This window comes from Mastigoproctus giganteus, chromosome 1, assembly GCF_048544385.1.
Source record: "Mastigoproctus giganteus isolate SK-2022 chromosome 1, ASM4854438v1, whole genome shotgun sequence".
Classification (NCBI taxonomy): domain Eukaryota; kingdom Metazoa; phylum Arthropoda; class Arachnida; order Uropygi; family Thelyphonidae; genus Mastigoproctus; species Mastigoproctus giganteus.
In genome coordinates, this window is record NC_143575.1 from 248,850,273 (window position 1) to 248,871,125 (window position 20,853).

Below are 20,853 nucleotides of genomic sequence, written 5' to 3' on the forward strand. Positions count from 1 at the left end.
ACAAAAGGTGATATAGTTGTACACGTTGGCACTAATAATATTAAGAGTAGGAGACCGGCAGAATTACTTAACAAGTACAGGTCACTGTTGAACAAAAGCCGAGAATTAGGGTTGAATTTGAAAGCGTCTGCAATTCTGCCCAGACACGATAGGAGGGAGTATATCATGAGAGCCTTGTCGATCAATTCGGCCCTGGAAAGATTGTGCAAGGCTCAAAGGGTAGAATTTTTTTCAGCCTGGACTGTACTTGTTAACAGGAGAGATTGCTTCTACAGGGATGGGATACACTTAAATAGAAAGGGTGCAAGAATATTTGCTGATGCTATCGAGGCAGTGTTAGGTGGGTCGGAAAACTGCTAGCTTGGGGGGAGACAAAGACCAATAGATTGACAGTAGCCACTGGCAGAGATGAAAGAGATTCTTGCACTGCTTCTATTAGAATGAGCAGAAGCCTGAAAAACAAGATGCATGGTATTTCAGAGACTGCTGGGAGCCATTGCGGTACAAGTAAACACATGGGTTGTGTTAGGGTAGCTAAGAATAGAAACAGGTGCAGGTATACTTGCGTGTACACCAATGCTAGGAGTTTAGTAAATAAATTTGATGAATTTGAGGTATTTCTCAAAACATCGAAGGCAGATATTGTTGGGATATCAGGGACGTGGTGTCACACAGATATAACGGATGCAGAACTGCAATTTGGGGAGTACAACGTCTACAGAAAGGATACAGAGGATAGGAAGGGGGGAGGGGTTATGTTATTAGTTAAGAAACACATAAAAACCAAGGAAGTGAAGCCAGTCGACATCGCTGGACAGTGCAGTGTGGAGTTAGTTTGGTGTGACATAAACATTAGGAGATCAAAATTGAGAGTAGGAGTGTGCTATAGGCCTAATGACTCTGATGAGTATAATAAGGAACTGTACAGGGAAATAGAGTGGGCCAGTAAATCAGAGTGTCTTATAATGGGAGATTTTAATTTCCCAGATATTGACTGGAATTTGGGGGCTGGTTACTCACACACTATCAGGGCTTTTGTGGATTTATTGGATGATTGTTTTCTACATCAGCATGTTCGGGAGGCAACTAGAGGGAGTAATACTCTTGATTTGATTATCAGCAGTGATTCTTCATGCATTAAGAATCTGCAGATAAATGAACCACTAGGTGGCAGTGATCACAGTGTGCTGAAGTGGGATTTACTCAAAGAGGTAACTACCATTAGGGGTAAAGGGAAGGGATATTGCTTCCGTAAAGGTGACTACGATGGACTGAGACAGTATTTAAATTCTATACAGTGGGACCAACTGATGATGTTACCAACAGCAAATTCAAAATGGGAAGCATTCAAAGAACTTATCTTGGAAGCTACTAGGCTTTACATACCAACTAAGAAATATTGTTCAAGGTTTAGGCCAAAATGGATGTCAGATGAACTAATGAGGCATATGGCAGAGAAGAAAAATGCATGGGATACATACAAATTAACACATGACACAGAAGCCTATGATAGATACAAGTTGATATGCAACCAAGTTACAAAGGAGGTTAGGCAGGCGAAGGCAGATTACGAGAAATCCTTGGCAAGGGATGCAAAGAAAAACAGCAAAGAGTTCTTTACTTATGTAAACTCTAGAAGGAAGGGGATGAATCAGATTGGTCCACTTGATATTGATGGGTCAAGTGTTGATGATCCTGCTCAGGTAGCTAACAAACTAAATGAATATTTTGCTTCGACATCCACACACGATGAGTTATTCAGCGAGGGGAATGCAAGAGGTGTATTCAACTCTAGCAGTAAGCTACAGAATCTTGAAATAACTGGGAGTAAAGTGGAGGAGAAACTGTTGAAGATAAACACAAGAAAGGCACCCGGGGTGGATGGGATCTATCCAGTTATATTAAAGGAGGCAGCAAAGGAAGTAAGCAAACCCTTAGCCATAATTATGAGAGCTTCCTTGGACTCAGGGGAGGTACCCATAGACTGGAAATGTGCAAATGTGACCCCAATTCACAAAGGAGGATCAAAGGCTGACACAAGTAATTATAGACCTGTGAGCTTAACTTCTGTTCCAGGTAAATTAATGGAGGCACTGGTTAAAGAAGCACTGCAGGATCATTTAGACAAGACTTCAGTTATAGCTCAGACACAGCATGGTTTTGTTAAGGGGAAGTCTTGCCTGACCAACTTGATTGGATACTATGATGCAGTCACAAAAGAACTGGATGCAGGGAATAACTTTGATATTATATACTTGGATCTTAGAAAGGCTTTTGATACTGTTGCACATGGAAGACTGCTACACAAATTGGAGCAGTGTGACATTGGAGGCAAATTGCTGCTATGGATAAAGGGGTGGTTGAGGGGGAGAAGACAGAGAGTGGTAATCAATGGACACTGCTCATCGTGGACTGATGTTATTAGTGGAGTCCCTCAGGGCTCAGTGTTGGGTCCATTATTGTTTTCTGTATTTATAAATGATATTGATGATGGTATATCGGGCTTAATGTCCAAGTTTGCAGACGATACAAAGGTTGGCAGGGTTGTCAAGGACACTACTGACACTATGCTGCTGCAACAGGATCTGGAAAGGTTGAGCAGATGGGCTGAGAGGTGGCAAATGAAGTTTAACATTGACAAATGTAAAGTACTACACATGGGAAACAGCAACCCCAGAGCAACGTATCAACTCTGTGGTACTACACTGACAGTGGTAGAGAATGAAAGGGACTTGGGGGTGGTTGTGCAGGCAGATATGAAGTTCTCTGAGCAGTGCAGACGGGCTGCAAGAGTTGCCCATGGAGTATTGTCAATGATATACAGGAATTTTTCCAGCAGGGATAAGGAGGTGATTATTCCATTGTATAAGGCGATGGTCAGGCCACACCTAGAGTACTGTATACAGGTCTGGAGGCCTCATTTCAAGAAGGATGTAGAGCTGCTGGAACAAGTAGAGAGAAGGGCAACAAGATTAGTGAATGGAACAAAGGGGTGCTCTTACGAAGAAAGGTTTAAGTTTTGCAAATTACAGTGTCTGGAGACTAGGCACCAGCGAGGTGATCTGATAGAGGTGTATAAAGCCTTGAATGGTTTAAGCATGCTCAATGCTGATGGGATTCTTCCTCTCAGAAAAATCACCTGAGAGGGCATAAATTCAAATTGAGGAAAGACAGATGTAGGATAGACGTGCAGAAATTTGCCTTTAGCCAGCGGGTGGTTGGTTGGTGGAACAGACTTCCATCCCTTGTGGTGGAGGTTGATAGCCTAAATAAGTTTAAGGCTCAGCTGGACAGGTATTTTGAACGAACAGTGGGGTGAAGTGGAAGTGGTGTGTTTTTTTTTTTTTTTGGCTGATGCTGCATAAGCTTGCTTTCTTGCATCAAATGCCTCTACTAATGCTAATGCTAATAGTAATAAATTTTCATTTATTCTCAATATGGCCAAAGCTAGAAGAGATCACTTTCTTCTTTTGAATAATCATTGAAAATTACTGAAACACTTAGTGCTTATTCAGATAGGCACAGTAAGGATAAAACATTCAAAGAGAGAGAGTTACAATAACCTTTAAAATACTGTAAAGGAATCTTCTCAACAATAGGAACACTGTCTCTCACTTCATGAGCAAACAAAAATCAAAGTGGGTGCAGCAAAACACAAGGAATTTTTTTTTGACAAAAAAAAAAAAAAAGGCATTGCACTACTAACAATATGTTCAAAAAACTGATATATTGGCAACTACACTATAAACTTCCAAAAACTGAAACCTTTAGCATCAATCTTACCTTGTGTGAAAAAAAATATATATAAATAAAACAAAAAACCCAAGCTATTCCATAAATTGATTTTGAAATTCGTATGCTACAAAGTCTTTCTTTTTCATATATGACTTAAAATTCCAAGGAAAATTTTTTGTTGGAAGCTGTTATAAACTTCCAAAAGCCAGCATAAAATTAAACAAAATCAAATAAATGCAATTTAAAAAAAAAGGCTACTGTGATTATTAAGCAATTTTGGTGTTACAAACCAGATATATTTACTAACCTAGAAAGGGGGAAAAAAAAAATATATATATATATATACACAAAGGGTACTAGGAAAGTTTTGCAATATGACGCAACAATGAATCACAGGAAGCTGCTTGTTGCTGCATGTTGAGACATGTTCATACGTGCATAGTAGCCGCCGCGCCAAGTCGATGGGCTCAGTTATTCATTAGTAGTGAGTGTAAAGTGCTTGCGATGGCATTGTGGTCACGAAATGAGATAAGGACAGTTTTGCGGTATAATTTCGTGCATGGTTTAACCATAGACCAGTGCTTAGAAGAAATGACTCTTGCACTAGATGATGATTGTCCACATTGTACAACGATATTCAGGTGGTATAGAGAATTCCAAAGGGGAAATTTCACTCTGGAGAATTCTGAGAGGCCGGGAAGGCCACGAACGTCAGTTACGGAGGAAAACATTACTGCTGTGAGGAAAATGCTTGACGAAAACAGGCGAGTGACCTACCAACAGATAAAGGATACTTTGGGCCTAAATGCACCAGCAATTTGTTCGATTCTGCAAGATCATTTGCACGTGAAGAAACTTTGTTCTCTCTGGGTGCCGCATCAACTGCCTGAAGAGCAAATGACACGATGTGTGACTTGGTGCCGGGAGATGTTAAAAAAGTTTGATTAGGGACAATCTCGGTATGTGAACAACATCGTGACAGGTGACGAGACTTGGCTGTACTATTACGATCTGCCGACCAAGGCTCAAAACAAAGTTTGGGTCTTTGATGATGACGACACACCCGTAATTGTCAGAAAATCCCGATCTGTAAAGAAGAAAATGATAGCTGTATTTTTCAAATCGAGTGGAATTGTGGAACGTGTCATTTTGGACACGCAGAAGACAGTCACAGCTAAGTGGTATACTGAACAATGCCTGCCTAAAGTCATTGGATCTATGAAGAACCTGCGGCCAAAGTCAAGAATGGACACCTGGTACCTCCATCACGATAATGCTCCAGCTCACTGCGCCAAATATTTGACCACGACAGGACTGAAACTTCTCGAGCACCCTCCCTACAGTCCAGACCTTGCTCCCTGCGACTTTGCACTGTTCCCGCATGTGAAAATGAAGCTAAAAGGGAGGCGGTTTTCCAGTGATGAGGACCTTCTACGGGCTTGGGACAACGCATGTGCTTTACTCCCTAGTGAAACTTGGCAGAACTGGTTTAAAGATTGGTTTCGGAGGATGGAGAGGTGTATTGAATGTAGAGGAAATTACTTTGAAAAAATTAAATAAACAAAGCTGTATTGCAAAACTTTCCTAGTACCCTTTGTATATATATATATATTTTTTTTTTTTTTTTTTTTTTCATAAATCTTGTGCACTATTGAGTTTGCATCTGGGTTTTCAGGTCATTTTGACCTATGTGGCCTATGAATGGAATAACACCTATAGTCCCAAAAATCTGTGAGGAAATGAGGCGACAACTCAGCATTGTTATGGGCCTATATGAGAGCTGGGTGGATGCCCTCGAAAGATCTAAATTGAGGGCCCATCAAGCTCTCAGCTGCCCACATCAATACTAGAGCTTGCACTTGATTATCATGCAACACAGCAGCAAACCCCAAGGCAGAATGCGCTGGTCCCACAGGAACTAGTAGTTGTTGGTGACTATTGTCGGGGAAATGGGGAACATGCTATGTAAAAAGGACAGGCGGAACAGGATCAGGGTATGTCTGCCAGGGGCAAAGGTTGATGATGTTGTAGAGCGAATATCATCTTTTAAGGGCACAAAAGGTGATATTGCTGTACATGTTAGTGCTAATGATATTAAGAGTAGGAAACCAGCAGAATTACTTAACAAGTACAGATCACTGTTGAAAATATGCCATGAAATACGGCTGAATTAGAAAGTGTCTGCAATTCTGCCCAGACAAGATAGGAGGGAGTATATGATGATAGCCTTGTCGATCAATTCAGCCCTGGAAAGATTGTGCAAGGCTCAAGGTGTACAATTTTTTTCAGCCTGGTCTGTACTTGTTAACAGGAGAGTCTGCTTCTACAGGGATGAAATACACTTCAATAGAAAGGGTGCAAGAATATTTGCTGATGCTATCGAGGCAGTGTTAGGTGGGTTGCAAAACTGCTAGCTTGGGGGGGGGCGGTACAAGGTTGTTATTTGGTTTTTAGGAGCATTAGCATTGGAGGCAAATTGCTGCTATGGATAAAGGGATGGTTGAGTGGGAGAAGACAGAGTGGTAATCAATGGACACTGCTCATCGTGGACTAATGTTATTAGTGGAGTCCCTCAGGGTTCAGTGTTGGATCCATTTTTATTTTCTGTATTTATAAATGATATTGATGATGATATTCCAAGTTTAATGTCCAAGTTCAATACGAAGGTTGGCAGGGTTTGTAAAGAAACTAATGACAGTACACTGCTGCAACAGGATCTAGAAAAGTTGAGCAGATGGGCTGAGAGGTGGCAAATGAAGTTTAACATTGACAAATGTAAAGTACTACATATGGGAAGCAGTAACCCCAGAGTGATGTATCAACTATGTGGTACTACACTGACAGTAGTAGAGAACAAAAAGGACCTGGGGGTAATTGTGCAGGCAGATATGTTTTCAGAGCAGTGCAGAAGGTCTGCAAGAGTAGCTCATAGTGTTTTGTCAATAATATACATGAATTTTTCTATCAAGGATAAGGAGGTGATTATCCTCTTGTATAAGGAAATGGTCAGGCCACACCTTGAGTACTGTATACAGGTCTGGAGGCCTCATTTTAAGAAGGATGTAGAGCTGTTGGAATGAGTACAGAGAAGGGCAACAAGATTAGTGAATGGAACAAAGGGTTGCTCTTATGAAGAAAGGCTTAAATTTTGCAAATTACAGTGTCTGGAGACTAGGCACCTGCGAGGTGATCTGATTTCTGATTGAGGTATATAAAGCCTTGAATGGTTTGAGAATGCTCAATGCTGATGGGATTCTTCCTCTTGCTCAGAATAATCACCTGAGAGGGCATAGATTCAAATTGAGGAAAGACAGATGTAGGATAGATGTGCGGAAGTTTGCCTTTAGCCAGCAGATAGTTGGCTGGTGGAACGGACTTCTATCCTTTGTTGTGGAAGTTGATAGCCTAAATAAACTTAAGGCTGAGCTGGATAGGTATTTGGAACGAATGGAGGGGTGAAATGGGAGTGTGTTTTTTTTTTTTTTGTTTTTTTTTTTGCTGATGCTGCATAAGCTTGATTTCTTGCATCATATGCCTCTACTAATGCTAAAATCAAACACCACTTTACCAACTAATGTTTAGACTTAATTTTTTTGCATTATTATGCTTAATGTGAAATTCCAAGCCTTGACTCCTTTTCTGGATCATAATGGTGAACCTAGGATTTGTTTGGAGTCTAACATTTTCAGCATTAGCATTATTTGAATTTGTATTAGCATTGTTAGCATTGCTCTGATTGGCACAATGCTATGCCAATCAGAGCAATGTGCATTACTTTTTTAGCCTGCTCTCATGTATAGCAAGAAATAATTTCCAGGTATATGTGAGGGCTGTTTAATAAAGAATGATCACAATTTTTCAGGAAAAACTGTACTACTTGCTATTTCTAGCTGAGCAGTGAAATTTAAGACCAAACCAAGTGATATCATATAGCAAATGCACAGCTGACTCTTGCACACAGTGTGACCTTGGTGATAGGTCAATTTGATGCCTGTTCAATATTGTGCAAGGAACAGTATGCTGCTCTAAAATTTTGCTTTCATCTCAAGAAAACATCAGCTGAGGCATATGAAATGTTAAGAGCCTTATAGTGAAGCTATGCATCCATATGGCACATCCTGCAGGTGGTTTAGAATGTTTAAAAATGGACTTAATACAATTAAAAAATCAGCAGTCCTGGAGCTCCAACCACTGCTGTCACCACAGAAATCATAAACGCTGCTTAATTGTGAGAGAGAATTGATGTATAACAGTAATATGTATAACTGGCAGAGATGTTGAGAATGCCAGTAGGATACATGCACAGTATTCTCCATGACCATTTGTATATGACATGTTTGGCATGCTGGGCCTTCAAGACAACTCACACCTGAGCAACAGCAAGTTTGTACGGAGGTTTTGTGAGGAGCTGTAACGGATGGTTACTAAAGATGGTGAGGCCCTTCACAAAGTGACAATGCAGATGAGACAGGGTTTCATCATTTCGACCCAGAGTAAACAACAAAGCCCTGTTTAGAAGTATACTCATCACCAACACCGAAGAAAGCAGAAGTTGTGACTTCTGCAGGAAAGGTTAGTCTTTTTTTTTTTTTTACATTCAAGGAATTGTTTACCAGCACATTGTGCCATGTCATATGACTGTTATGGGACCCTACTAGACCTGTACTGTACACTCTGTGGGATCACATTCGTCGCGAATGACTACAACTGCATGCAGGTCAGTATGCTGCATCACAGCAATGTGAGACCTCATACTGCTCATACTATCATTGAGTACTTAACCAAGCACTAATGTCACATGTGTTTCTTATCCACCCTACAGCCCTGATCTTGCACTCTGATTTTTCAAAATTTTATTTCTAAAGTTAAAGGAGTGCGAGGAAAACGTTTCCAGTTGTCAGAAGAAGCTGTAAAGATATCGGAGATGATTTGCAAATGCATATCAAAAAAATGACTTCCACTATGTTTTTGAAGAATGGGAAAAACATTGGAGTAAGTGCATTTCATCAAATGGGGACTATTTTGAAATGGACCATCAAAATATGGATGATTAATACAGATATGTTGTGAAAGAAATAAAAATATGATCATTCTTTATTGAACAGCTCTCATATGAGATTAAAAATGATTTTCAGAAGTGCTCTATAGTTGCTAAAAGACACTACTTTGAGAGCAGCATTGTGTAAACTTTTGAATTTTTAGGCACACAGAACTACCACGTAAATAAAAACTTTATTCTATATGCTGCTGAACCACATGCAGTACTCTTGAGGTCTTTTGCCATTGTTTTTATTGCCATGTTGCCAATCACTTTTGTAATTAAATTTAACGATTTAATCTGATTATCAAAACTTAAATTTTTTTTATCAAGTCTGAATGATATATGCTATGTCTTTGTAGGATGTAAAGCACCCTTGCATTTTACAGACTACACAGGTTGGCACTTGGTGATTATGGAGAAGGCAGCAGTACTTAGATCTAATGAGTAGATGCATTGTCCTTCAAGAGAAGGCCATTTCTTAGCAAACACAGCTACCACCTTTTATGAGAAATGGAATCCTTCAGATAATGCAGAATATCTTCATTGATGTCTTGTCTTCACATTAAAGGAAATATTCATTATGAAAATTTCATATGGTGTTTAGAAAAATTCCAACATGACTTCATCCTCATTTCTCTCCTGGAAAGTTGGGACTAATTTTTCTAAAACAGAGGAAACTTGATCTGGGGATCATATAAAAAAAACCAACTTCTAACCCTATACATAATTTTGCTCAATAATGTGAGGTCAACATTGGCCTATGCCATGAGGTCACCTTTAGGAAAACTGACAAATAGGGTCACTTTACAACAATACCATGTCATAAAAATTTGTGACACAACTACCTGATTCTCTGAATTTGTGCCTTGTTATGGGGTAGAGGGGTAATGAAAAACAAACTGACTTTGTCAAATCCAGCAACAGGTGAAAGAGGGGGGAAAAAACCAGCTTCATTAATCAATTATTCTGCTTGGCAGATAATATCCTTTTGAAACAAAAGTCACAAATAATTGTCCATCCACTCGGTTAATTCCTTGCAAAAATGGATTAAAAAAAGTTTTGTTACCCCCTGGCAGCTCATATTTTCAATCCTGCAGACAGACCTATATCTATACTCTCTGCTGCTAAGAAAATGTCTTATGGACAATGAAAAAGAAATATTCACTTAATATTTAAATAAGAGCCAAAACCTACCTCTGAGAACATCTACAATGAGACTTAAATCCTTGGTTAGCCGTTTAATTTGATTGAAATTTGCTATGAAGCCAATTGGAACATACTGATCGCCATCCATTTGGGATAATAAATAAGTGTCGGTAGCCAAATTTTCCCTGGTTAAAAGAAAGAGCATAATAAGAAATATTAATCTGGATGAATTAGCACTAACTCAACAAAATTAATTAAAATACATATATACTGTACTCCTTCACAAATACACAACCTTGCCAGACTGCTTACAAGGGGCAGTCAATAAGCATTAACCCTCACCTAGAAATACTGAAGTATTTCCAGGTGAGGGTTAATGAGAGAGAAATTGTGCGAGATACACACACACTTAAGTCTCACAGGTTAACATATATTTTTCTAGATCCATCAGTTACTGAATTAGAACAATGAATATAGCAAGAGGTATGATGGGAAAGATTAAGGTCAGATCTGTTATAAAATTTCTTCATAAGGCAAAGAAGTAAAACGAATCCATGAGGAGACGAAAGTCATATATATGGGGAGGATTGCCTTTCATACGGGACTGTGAAAAATTAGAAAAGATAGTTCAAGTGTGCACATAAAGCAGTATGCACAATGACCCAAGAGAAGGAAGTACCATAAGGAAAGAAGTACAGGTTTCAAGACTGTTGACATCTCAAAAGCTCCGCAGGAAAGAATATTCGGCGCAGTTGAGGAACCTTGTAGAGAAAATGCTAATGTTATTTTTTTTAGGAGCATTAGCAACTAAGGCCATATTGCTTCGGGGATATGCAGTGGTCATTCCCTGACCTTTCCACATCCTCCATATTTGGTGGTCACAGGTTTGAACCCCGGTCTAATCAAGAAGCATTTGATATGCACTGCTGCTTCTTCCCACCTGGCTACGGAGGCACCAAAAAAAAAAAAAAAAAAAAAAAAAAAAATGCTAATGACTTTAACAAATTGTGATGATGAATTCTAGGTACATCACTACGACCTAGAAACAAAACAAAGCAAATAATAGAACATTCATCTTCACCAACCTCCAAAAAAGGTAAGGTCATGTTGGCCTTCTAGGATTTAAAGTACCATCCTTACAGATTATGTCCCAAAAGGCAACAACAACACTGTGGAGTACTACAGAAACCCGGAAAAGTTAGAGATTATCAAGTTATCCAAATGTGTTTGCCTCCTAGCTGGCAATACTCCTGCTCCCGAGTCTGCTCACACAGCGTACTCTGCAATCACGGAGTTTGAAAATGTACAACGTTCAACTTATCCTCTGACCTTGCACCTTCAGACTTCTTCCATTTCTCTAAAATGAAGAAACCATTGCATGACTGCATCATATTTCAGACTGATGAGGAGCTACTCAATGAAATGGAAGCCTGGTTTTCTGCCCAAAATGAGCAATTCTATTCAAAAGGACTGAAAGAGCTTATCCACAGGTTTGATTTTTGATTTTTGATTTGATAGTTGTTGGCACATCGGCTTCTGTGGCCATATTGCACCTCCCAAGGTTTTTGCAGTACTTTGATCCAAGCCCGAGGCGGGAATCGAACCCGCGACCTTTGGGTTGCCGGGCAGGTACTTTACCCACTCGGCTAGCCCGGTCGGCGCTTATCCACAGGAAAAAGAAGTGTAGCTCTAAAAGAGGTAGCTAAATAGAAAAGGATGAAACTGCCAGCCAAGCTTCAAATCTCCAATTCAAATATTTCTAGGTGAAGGTAAATAGTTACTGACCATCCCTTGTAAGCAACTAATATCTACAGCCTTATATGCCAAGTCCATCACTAGTCTTCAAATAAACAGGCATCATTATAACCTTCTAGTTTCAAATAACCAGAAAATGAAACTTTTCTGATTCATCTCATGTTATGCCAACTTTGGTCTCAAAAGTTGTCGTTAAAGTCTAGCATGAAAAAAAAAAAAAAAAAAAAAGTCAGAAACAATGCAAAATTAATTAAAATATATCACTAGAAGATTACGCTCCCAATAAAATTATTGAATCAAGAGAACTTTAATGAAAAGCTTGCTATTGTATATGGCTAATGGAATATAAAGTGTTCCATAGCATTAATAGGGGCAGATGATGCAAGAAAGCAAGCTTATATAGCATCAACAAAATAATAAAATAAAATATTTATTTTATTTTTTTGGTTTTTATGTTTTATAGGCTTGTTTTCTCGCATTATTTGCCACTAAAATCACAGAGTGTTAGAATTTTTTTACAATGCTCCAACTTAGTTGTACTTCCAATGTACAGTTTTATAACTAAGGCATTTGCATTGTATAGGAAATGCTTATTTAGTGGTCATAAGATTATCACTTTCTATTTGCAATCAAAATTAGCAACTCATCAGTAAAAGTTTTTAATTTTCAGTTATTCACAAACTGTCCCATCATGTTATAGTGAGAGTTTGCTTAGCACTGACGAGCATGCTGTTCTGGAAAGGTCACTTTTACTGATGAGTTATTAATTTTGATTGCAAATAGAAAGGGATAATCCTATGACCACTAAATAAGCTTTCCTATACAATGCAAACATGCCTTATTTATAAAACAACTGTACATGTAAGTTGGAGCATTTCAAAAAATGCTAATGCTCTGATGTGATTTTAGTGGCAAATAATGCGAGAAAACAAGCTTATAAAACATAAAAACCAAAATAATAATAATAAAAAGAAAAGGCTTGCTATTGTATATGGATACTGGAATATAAAGTGTACATTAAGCATTAGTACAGACAGATGATGCAAGAAAGCAAGCTTATATAGCATCAGCAAAAAAATAAAATAAAACCCTTCCCATTTTCACCCATCCATTTGTTCCAAAAGTTTGTCTAGTTCTTTCTTCAATTTATTTAAGCAATCAACTTCCACAATGACAGATGGAAATAAAGGATACACTATGCAGCAAGTACCTGGTCACTCACATTGAAAAACTTTTGTAGCTTTCCAGAAGAGCATGCTCGTCAATGCTAAGCAAACTTGCACTATAACATGATTGGACAGTTTTTGAATAACTGAAAATTAAACTTTTACTGATGAGTTGCTAATTTTGATTGCAAATAGAAAGGGATAATCCTATGACCACTACATAAGTTTTCCTATATAATGCAAGCGCCTTATTTATAAAACTGTACATAGACTAAGGCGCATTTAGGGCTAGAGTCTCAAGCTGCGAACAAATTTGGACCATGTGTATATATAAAGTGCTTTAGCATCATAATACACAGCCATTTCTGAATAAACAGAAAATTTTTAAGGCAGCATCGTTTTAGGTTATATCTCATATTGTGAATACCTTCACAACGAGTTGCCATGATATTGCACTACTTCGAATAACTTCACAACTCGTTGTGAAGGTATTCACAATATGAGATATAACCTAAAACGATGCCGCCTTAAAAATTTTCTGTTTATTCAGAAATGGCTGTGTGTTATGATGCTAAAGCACTTTATATATACATAGTCCAAATTTGTTCGCAGCTTGAGGCTCTAGCCCTAAATGCGCCTTAGTCTAAATACATCAGGCATCTCTCATATTGTGGAGTTATACTTCATAACTGTTCTTGCCATCATTGCATCACTTGAGTACCTACCCACTCACCGAAGAAGGGCCAAATAGCCCTGAAACGGTGCCGTCTGGGTGGTGGTACCTATCTGAGAATAAGTAACATTAGTCTTCTCCTTAGGTGAAGCGTTACTTATTCGAAGTAGTGCAATATCATGGCAACTTGTTGTGAAGGTATTCACAATATGAGATATAACCTAAAACGATGCCACCTTAAAAATTCTATTTATTCAGAAATGGCTGTGTATTATGATGCTAAAGCACTTTATATATACATAGTCCAAAACTATACAGTAAGTTGGAGCATTGTAAAAATTCTAACGCTCGGATGTGATTTTTAGTGGAAAATAATGCAAGAAAACAAGCTTATAAAACATAAAAACCAAAACATCTATCCATTCTTCCTTGAATTTATTCAAACTACCCACTACAACAGATGGCAGTTTGTTCCAACAATCGAACAACCACTAAATGAAGGCAGCACTTCCACACATCTATTCTGCAGCCATACTTCAATGTGTGTGTGGGTAGTCTGAGCAAGAGGAAGTATATCATCATTGAGCTACTCAATCCATTCAAGACCTTAAACACCTCAATAAGATCTTGTGGGTGCAAGCCTAGATGATCATATTGCATCTCTAGATGATGCAATATGTTGAATTGAAGCCTTTCTATTGGTAAGACCACCCTTTTGTTCTCTTCAATTTTATTTCCCTTCTCTACATCCATACTAGCAGATCTACATCTTTCCTAAAATGAGGCTGTCAGACTTGTATGCAGCCTAACCACTGCCATATATCATGGGATATTCACCTCCTGATCCCTGCCAGCAAAGTTTTTGTATATCATTAACAAAACCCCCCATGAACTGTCCTGGCAACCTGTCTACACCACTCAGAAAATGGTGTAGACAGGTTACCTGTCTACACTGCTTGACTGCAGTGTAGGCAGTGAGTACACACATTTGGTACATTAATCTGCAATTACTGTACAACAGTCTTATGTGCAATAGTATCAAAAGCTTTCCTGAAATTCAAGCATATGATAACAAAATTAATTTTTTCATCCCAGTTCTGTTGTTACTACATCATATCCTGCATTCCTTCTTTAGCCAGTGACTTCATTATTGTCTCTGGAACAGAAGATAAGCTATTAGATCTGTAATTACTCATGTCACCTTAGGGACTTTCCCTGAACCCAAAGATGGTTTCATAATTATTGCTGGGTTTGTTTACTTCCTTTGCTGCCCTCCTTTAATACAACTTGACAGATTGCTTCCACTCCAGGTGGCTTTTTTTATGTTAAGCTTCAACAATTTCTTTTCATCTTCCTCTCAGTTATTACTAAACCATTTAGCTTCATGACATTAAGTGATTCAACCCCTTCCTCCTGCTGTTAACATAAGTAAAGAGGCCTGTTGCTTTTGTTTGCAAAAGACAGACTTCATGTAATCTCGCCTTAGCCTGCCTGACATCCTTAATCACTTCATTACAGACTAGTTTATATCCACCACAGGCTTCTGTATCACCTGATATAATTTATATGTATCCCGTGCATTTTTTTCTCTGCCACATATCAGTTCATCTGACATCCAGCAATTTAGGTCTAAGTCCTGAACAGTATTTTTAGGTGGCATGAAAAGCCTAGTGGCTTCTATGATTACTTCCTCAAATGCTTCCCATTTAGGATTCTGCTGGTAACATTATCCCATTGCATAGAATTTAAAAACTGCCCAAGACCACTATAGCCACCCTTAAGAAATCAAAAGCCCTTCCCTTTACCCTTGATAGTAGTAGTGTCTTTAAGTAAATCCCACATCAATACATTGTGATCACTACCACCCAGTGGGTCTTTTATCTGCAGATTCTTATTACATAAAGAACTGCTGCTGACAAAGTGATGAAAGAACTAGATGCAAAAAATTTTGATATCATATACTTGGATTTCAGGAAAGCTTTTGATACTGTTGCACATAAAAGACTGCTGTAAAAACTAGAGCAGTGTCGTATTAAGGGAAAGTTACTGTTATGGATAAAGGGATGGTTGAATAGGAGAAGACAGATTGCTTATCAATAGCCAGTGCCCTTTGTGGACTAATGTTATAAGTAAAGTCCCATAGGTTTCAGTGCTGGGTGCATTGTTTTCTATATTTATTAATGATTCTGATGAGGGTATACCAGGCTTAATGTCCAAGTTTGCAGATGATATAAAGTTGGGTGGGTGGTTGGTTAACAATAGTAATGAAGGTATACTGCTGCAGAAAATCTAGAAAAATTATGCAGATAGGCTAAGAAATGGTTTCTTATTGGACTGCACAATTACCTGGGGGGGGGGGTAATTGTAGTATGACATGAAGTTCTCTGAGCAGTACACAGAGGCTGCCAGAACAGCTCATGGGGTTTTGCTGATGATATATAGGAACTTTTCCAGCAGGGATAAGGAGGTGATTATCCCTTTGTACAAGGCCATGGCTAGGCCACATCTCGAGTACTTGAGACCACATACAGGTCTGAAGGCCTCATTTTAGGAAGGATAAGGATTTGCTAGAAGAGCAACAAGATTGGTGAAGAGTACAAAAAGGTGCTTTTACTGAAAAAGGCTTCAATTCTTCAAATTGCAGTGCAGGGTGATCTGATTGAGGCATTTAAGCTTCAAACGGCTTGAGCAAACTCACTACTGATGAGATTCTTCCTCAGATTATGCACATGAGGGGGCATAAATTCAAACTGAGGAAGGATGGTTGCAGAATAGATGTATAGAAGTTTTCCTTCAGTCAATGGTTGGTTGATTGTAGGAACAAGCTTCCATCCATTGTCGTGGAAGTGGATAGTTTGAATTAATTCAAGGACGAACTACTGGAGGGTTGGATAGATGATGTAAGCTTGTTTTCTTGCATCATTGGCCATATTAATACTAATACTAAGGTCTTAAATAGTTTTAAATTCTTTTCAGTGATACTAATTGATGTTACAGACTTTGTAACTAAGCATTGTATACAAACTAGAGAAAGCAATGGCCCTATTTAGATGGCCTGCTTGTTTGCACTGCAAAAATCCCCTGAATTTTTTCCTTACAGGGTTCTTAAAATCAATGGTATATATCACAGGGCCACCAGAAGACAATTTGGAAATGACAACATTGTAGGTGGTTCAAAGAGAGATGATACATGGCAGAAATATGGATTGTTAACAGCAACAGCTTTGAGCAGCTACTACAGAAATATTCCTAATTGTCATAGGATATGTTTTATGACTTTTTATTTGACTTAATGAGAATAATAGCAATAACAGCTTAACTGACGGTACTCACCTCAAGTAATCTACTTAGTTGTATGGTGTTTATGACAAAGTTGTGGAAATTCAATTAAATAGCATAGAAATGGAATTTAAAAATAAATAGAGTAAGTAGCCACCTACTCTATTTTTAAATTCCATTTCTACGCTTTTTAATTGAATTTCAACAACTATGCCTTAACCATTATACAACTAAGCAAATTATTTGAGGTGAGTACAGTCAGTTAATCGACTATCAATTAACTAAGATGACTTTTTATTTAATGCATTAATACTACACATTTACTTTGTATTATTGTAGGTACCCTAAGAATATAGAATTTTGTGTATTGTAAAATTAAAGGAATATCATCCATCAAGATGAGGAATTAGAAATACAGCTATCTGTAATAATCGATGTCAGGCCTCTTCTGAATAGCCAAATTTTCCAGAAAATTTCTCCAGTAAGGTTAAATAAATTTATTACGCTATAATTAATCTAAATTAATCTTATTTTATTTAATCATAAGGTAATATTAAATAAATTTAATCATAACTTACGATTAAATAAAATAAGATTAAATTAAAAAAATTATAAACCAATCTCGGAAAACAGAAACATCCATCCAAACATTTTTATGATTATACAAAACAGAAAAATTAGAAAGAATTTTAAATGCTCTCGGGTTTTTTTCATACTCACCTATGAGCACAGAGAATTGTGCATCCCAGTGGCATTTTCACACATAGCAATTGTAACTTCCTCTTTTCTCATCTTAAAACTATGTGCAGGCATTTCTTTTAGTGGCTACAGTTTTTCTCAGTATTTCTTTCCATAATAAGCCCGTCTCATCAACATAAACGTTTCTTTCTCATAATTTGCTATAACTGAAGCAAACTTACTTTTAAAGGACACCACAGCTGATTCATCTGCAGAAAGTTTCTCTCATTGAATATCTAGTTTACGTATGCCGTGTCTCAGTTTAAAGTTTTTCAGCCAACCTGTACTTTCCTTAAAATCTTCATTACCAAAATTTTCAAATAAAATCCAATGCTTTTTCACACAACACCGAGACAGATACTAGTTCCCTAAAATTCGCTTCTGAAGAAAAAAAAATAATAAATATGTTATGTTTGTTATTTGGTTTTTAGGAGCATTAGCAACTAAGGCCATATTGCTCCAGGGATATGTGGTGGTCATTCCCTGACCTCTCCGCATCCGGTGGGCATGGGCTCGAACCCTGGTCTAATCAAGAAGCGTGTGCTATGCACTACTGCTCCTGCCCAGCTGGCTACAGAGGTGCCATAATAATAAATAAAGTGAAAACTCTAAAGTGGCATTTAAGTTTCGACATTTGTCTTTTTCCTGCTAGATCCACCTTCACTATTCATAATCAACACAAATTCTGTTATAGAATTGGAATTTTTCTTGTTGTCGCAAATTGTTGAAGTCTCCACATTATAAACTCTTTTGAGAGATTTCTTAAATTTTCACCTTTTCTAATTCTATTAATAATTTCTGTTATTTGTTGCAATGTCAAAACTACGCAGTTTCTTTTTGTTCACATTTTACCATAAAAAACATAGAAAAATAATAAATTGCACAGTTTCGGGCCGATATTATTCTTACCTAATGTGGAGATAATCTGAAATTCACTCAGTTTCCAAGAAAACCCAGTATTCTTTGATATTTTTTTAAAGCACATTTGTGAAGGTCACAACCATAAAACAATAAAAACAATTTGCAGTTTTCGGTTTATTGGGCTTTTTGTTTGTACAATCTGTTATAAGCAGGTAGTAAACTCGATCTTTCACTTATTATAATCAGAATTCATTTGCAAACATGATCACTATAACCAACGTTTACTGTACTACCATTAATAAAAAAAAAAAAAAGGAAGATCAGCCTTTCAAATTATTCTAGATAACCGACGATCCATTGTAACGTAAAAAAGAAAACATTTAAAAAATACAATACAGTAAAAAGAGATTAAAATGTTAAAATATTCAAGAAGAGCAGGACTTAAATAACTTTAAGAAAAAATTAATGCGCTGCGTGGGTATTGAACTCTGAATCACCCACTTGCAAACCAAGCATGTTACCACTAATTTCAAAAAGAAGCACTTCGTTGGTTCCACTCGCAAAAGAACATTATTTTAGAATTCCAATCAAAATGAATTGCCTCACTGTTTCAATTTAACAGATTTTCTGAGGAAATTAGCATTAGCATACGATGCAAGAAAGCAAGCACCACCCAAAAAAAAAAAACCCTACCATTTCAACCCTCCATTCATTCCAAATGCCATTGATTCATTCCAGATGGAAGTCTGCCCCACCAATCAACTACCTGCTGGCTAAAGGCAAATTTCCACGCATCTATTCTACAACTGTCTTTCCTCAATTTGAAACTATGCCCCTTCGGGTTCTTAATCTGAGCAAGAATCGCATCAGCATGCAGCTTGCTCAACCCATTCATTCAAGGCCTTATACACCACAATCAGATCACCTCAGTTGCAAAACCAGGTGTCTACTCTCCAGGCACTACAATTTGCAGAACCTAAGCCTTTCTTGGTAAGAGCACCCCTTTGTTCCCTTCACCAATCTTGTTGCCCTTCTTTGTACTCATTCTAGCAACTCTACATCTTTCCTAAAATGAGGCCTATAGACCTGTACCCAGTACTCTAGGTGTGGCCTGACCATTGCCTTGTATAACGGGATAATCACCTCCCTGTTCTTGCTAGCAAAATTACTATATATCTTTGACAAAAACTCCATGACCTGCCCTGGCATCCCCTCTGCACTGCTCAGCAAACTTCATATTTGACTGCACAATTACCAGGTCTTTTTCACTTTCCACTTCAATGAGTGTTACCACACAGTTGGTACATTTCTCTTGGGTTATTGCTACCCATATGCAGTACTTTGCATTTGTCAATGTTAAACTTCAGTTGCCACTTCTCAGCGCCCATTTGCCCAACTTATCTAGATCTAGTTGGAGTAGCATACTGTCTTTACTGTCGTTAACAACCCTGCCAACCTTTGTATCATCTGCAAATTTGGACATTAAACCTGATATACCTTCATCAATATCATTGATAAATATACAAAACAACAACGGGCCTAACACCGAACCCTAGGGAACTCCACTAATGACATTTGTCCACAAAGAGCAATGTTCACTGATTACTACTCTATCGCCTCCCACTCAACCATCCTGTTATCCATTGTAGCAACTTACCCTTAATGCCATACCTCTCAAATTTGTACAGCAAATTTGTGCAACAGTATCAAAAGCTTTCCTGAAAACCAAGTATATGATATCAAAATTATTTTTGGCATTCAGTTCCTTTGTGACCACGTCACAGTATCCAATCAAATTGGTTAGATGAGACCTCCCTTTAACAAACCCATGCTGTGTCTTAACTATTACTGCAGTCTTGTCTGGATGATCCTGCAATGCTTCTTTAACCAGTGATTCCATTATTTTCCCCCGAACACAAGTTAAACTAACAGGTATATAGTTACTTGTGTCATCTTTTTGAACCCCCTTTGTGAAGTGATACATTTGCACACCTCCAGTCCATGGAGACCTCCCCCATGTCCAAGGAAGCTCTCATAATTACGGCTAAGGGTTTACTTACTTCCTTTGCTGCCTCCTTTAATATAACTGGATAGATCCCGTCCATCCCAGGTGCCTTCCTTATGTTCAACTTCAACAATTTCTCCTCCACTTTGTTCTCAGTTATTACAAAATCACTTAGATCCCTGTTTAGAGTTTGAGAAACTTCTGGCACTTCCCTCACTGAATAACTCTTCATGTGTGAATGTAAATGCAAAATACTCATTCAGTTTATCAGCTACCTGAGCATGATCATCAATAGTCAACCCATCTATGTTAAGTTTCCCAATCTGATGCATCCCTTTCCTTCGAGAGTTTACATAAGTAAAGAACTCTTTGCATCCTTTGCCAAAGATTTCTCTTAATCTGCCTTAGCTTGCCTAACCTCCTTTGTAACTCGATTACAGACTAGTTTATATCT

The 20,853-nt window shown here is 38.0% G+C and overlaps 1 protein-coding gene across 3 annotated transcripts in view; it reads right to left on the minus strand.

Annotated features, from left to right (window-relative positions):
* Positions 1–20,853, minus strand: part of LOC150091741 (uncharacterized) — a 468,496-nt gene that overhangs the window by 262,749 nt on the left and 184,894 nt on the right. For all 3 annotated transcript variants that reach the window (XM_090376795.1, XM_090376796.1, XM_090376797.1), the window contains one exon: positions 9,971–10,107. In XM_090376795.1, coding sequence (XP_090232921.1) covers positions 9,971–10,107 — 137 coding nt within the window. The remainder of the gene's footprint in view (positions 1–9,970; positions 10,108–20,853) is intronic.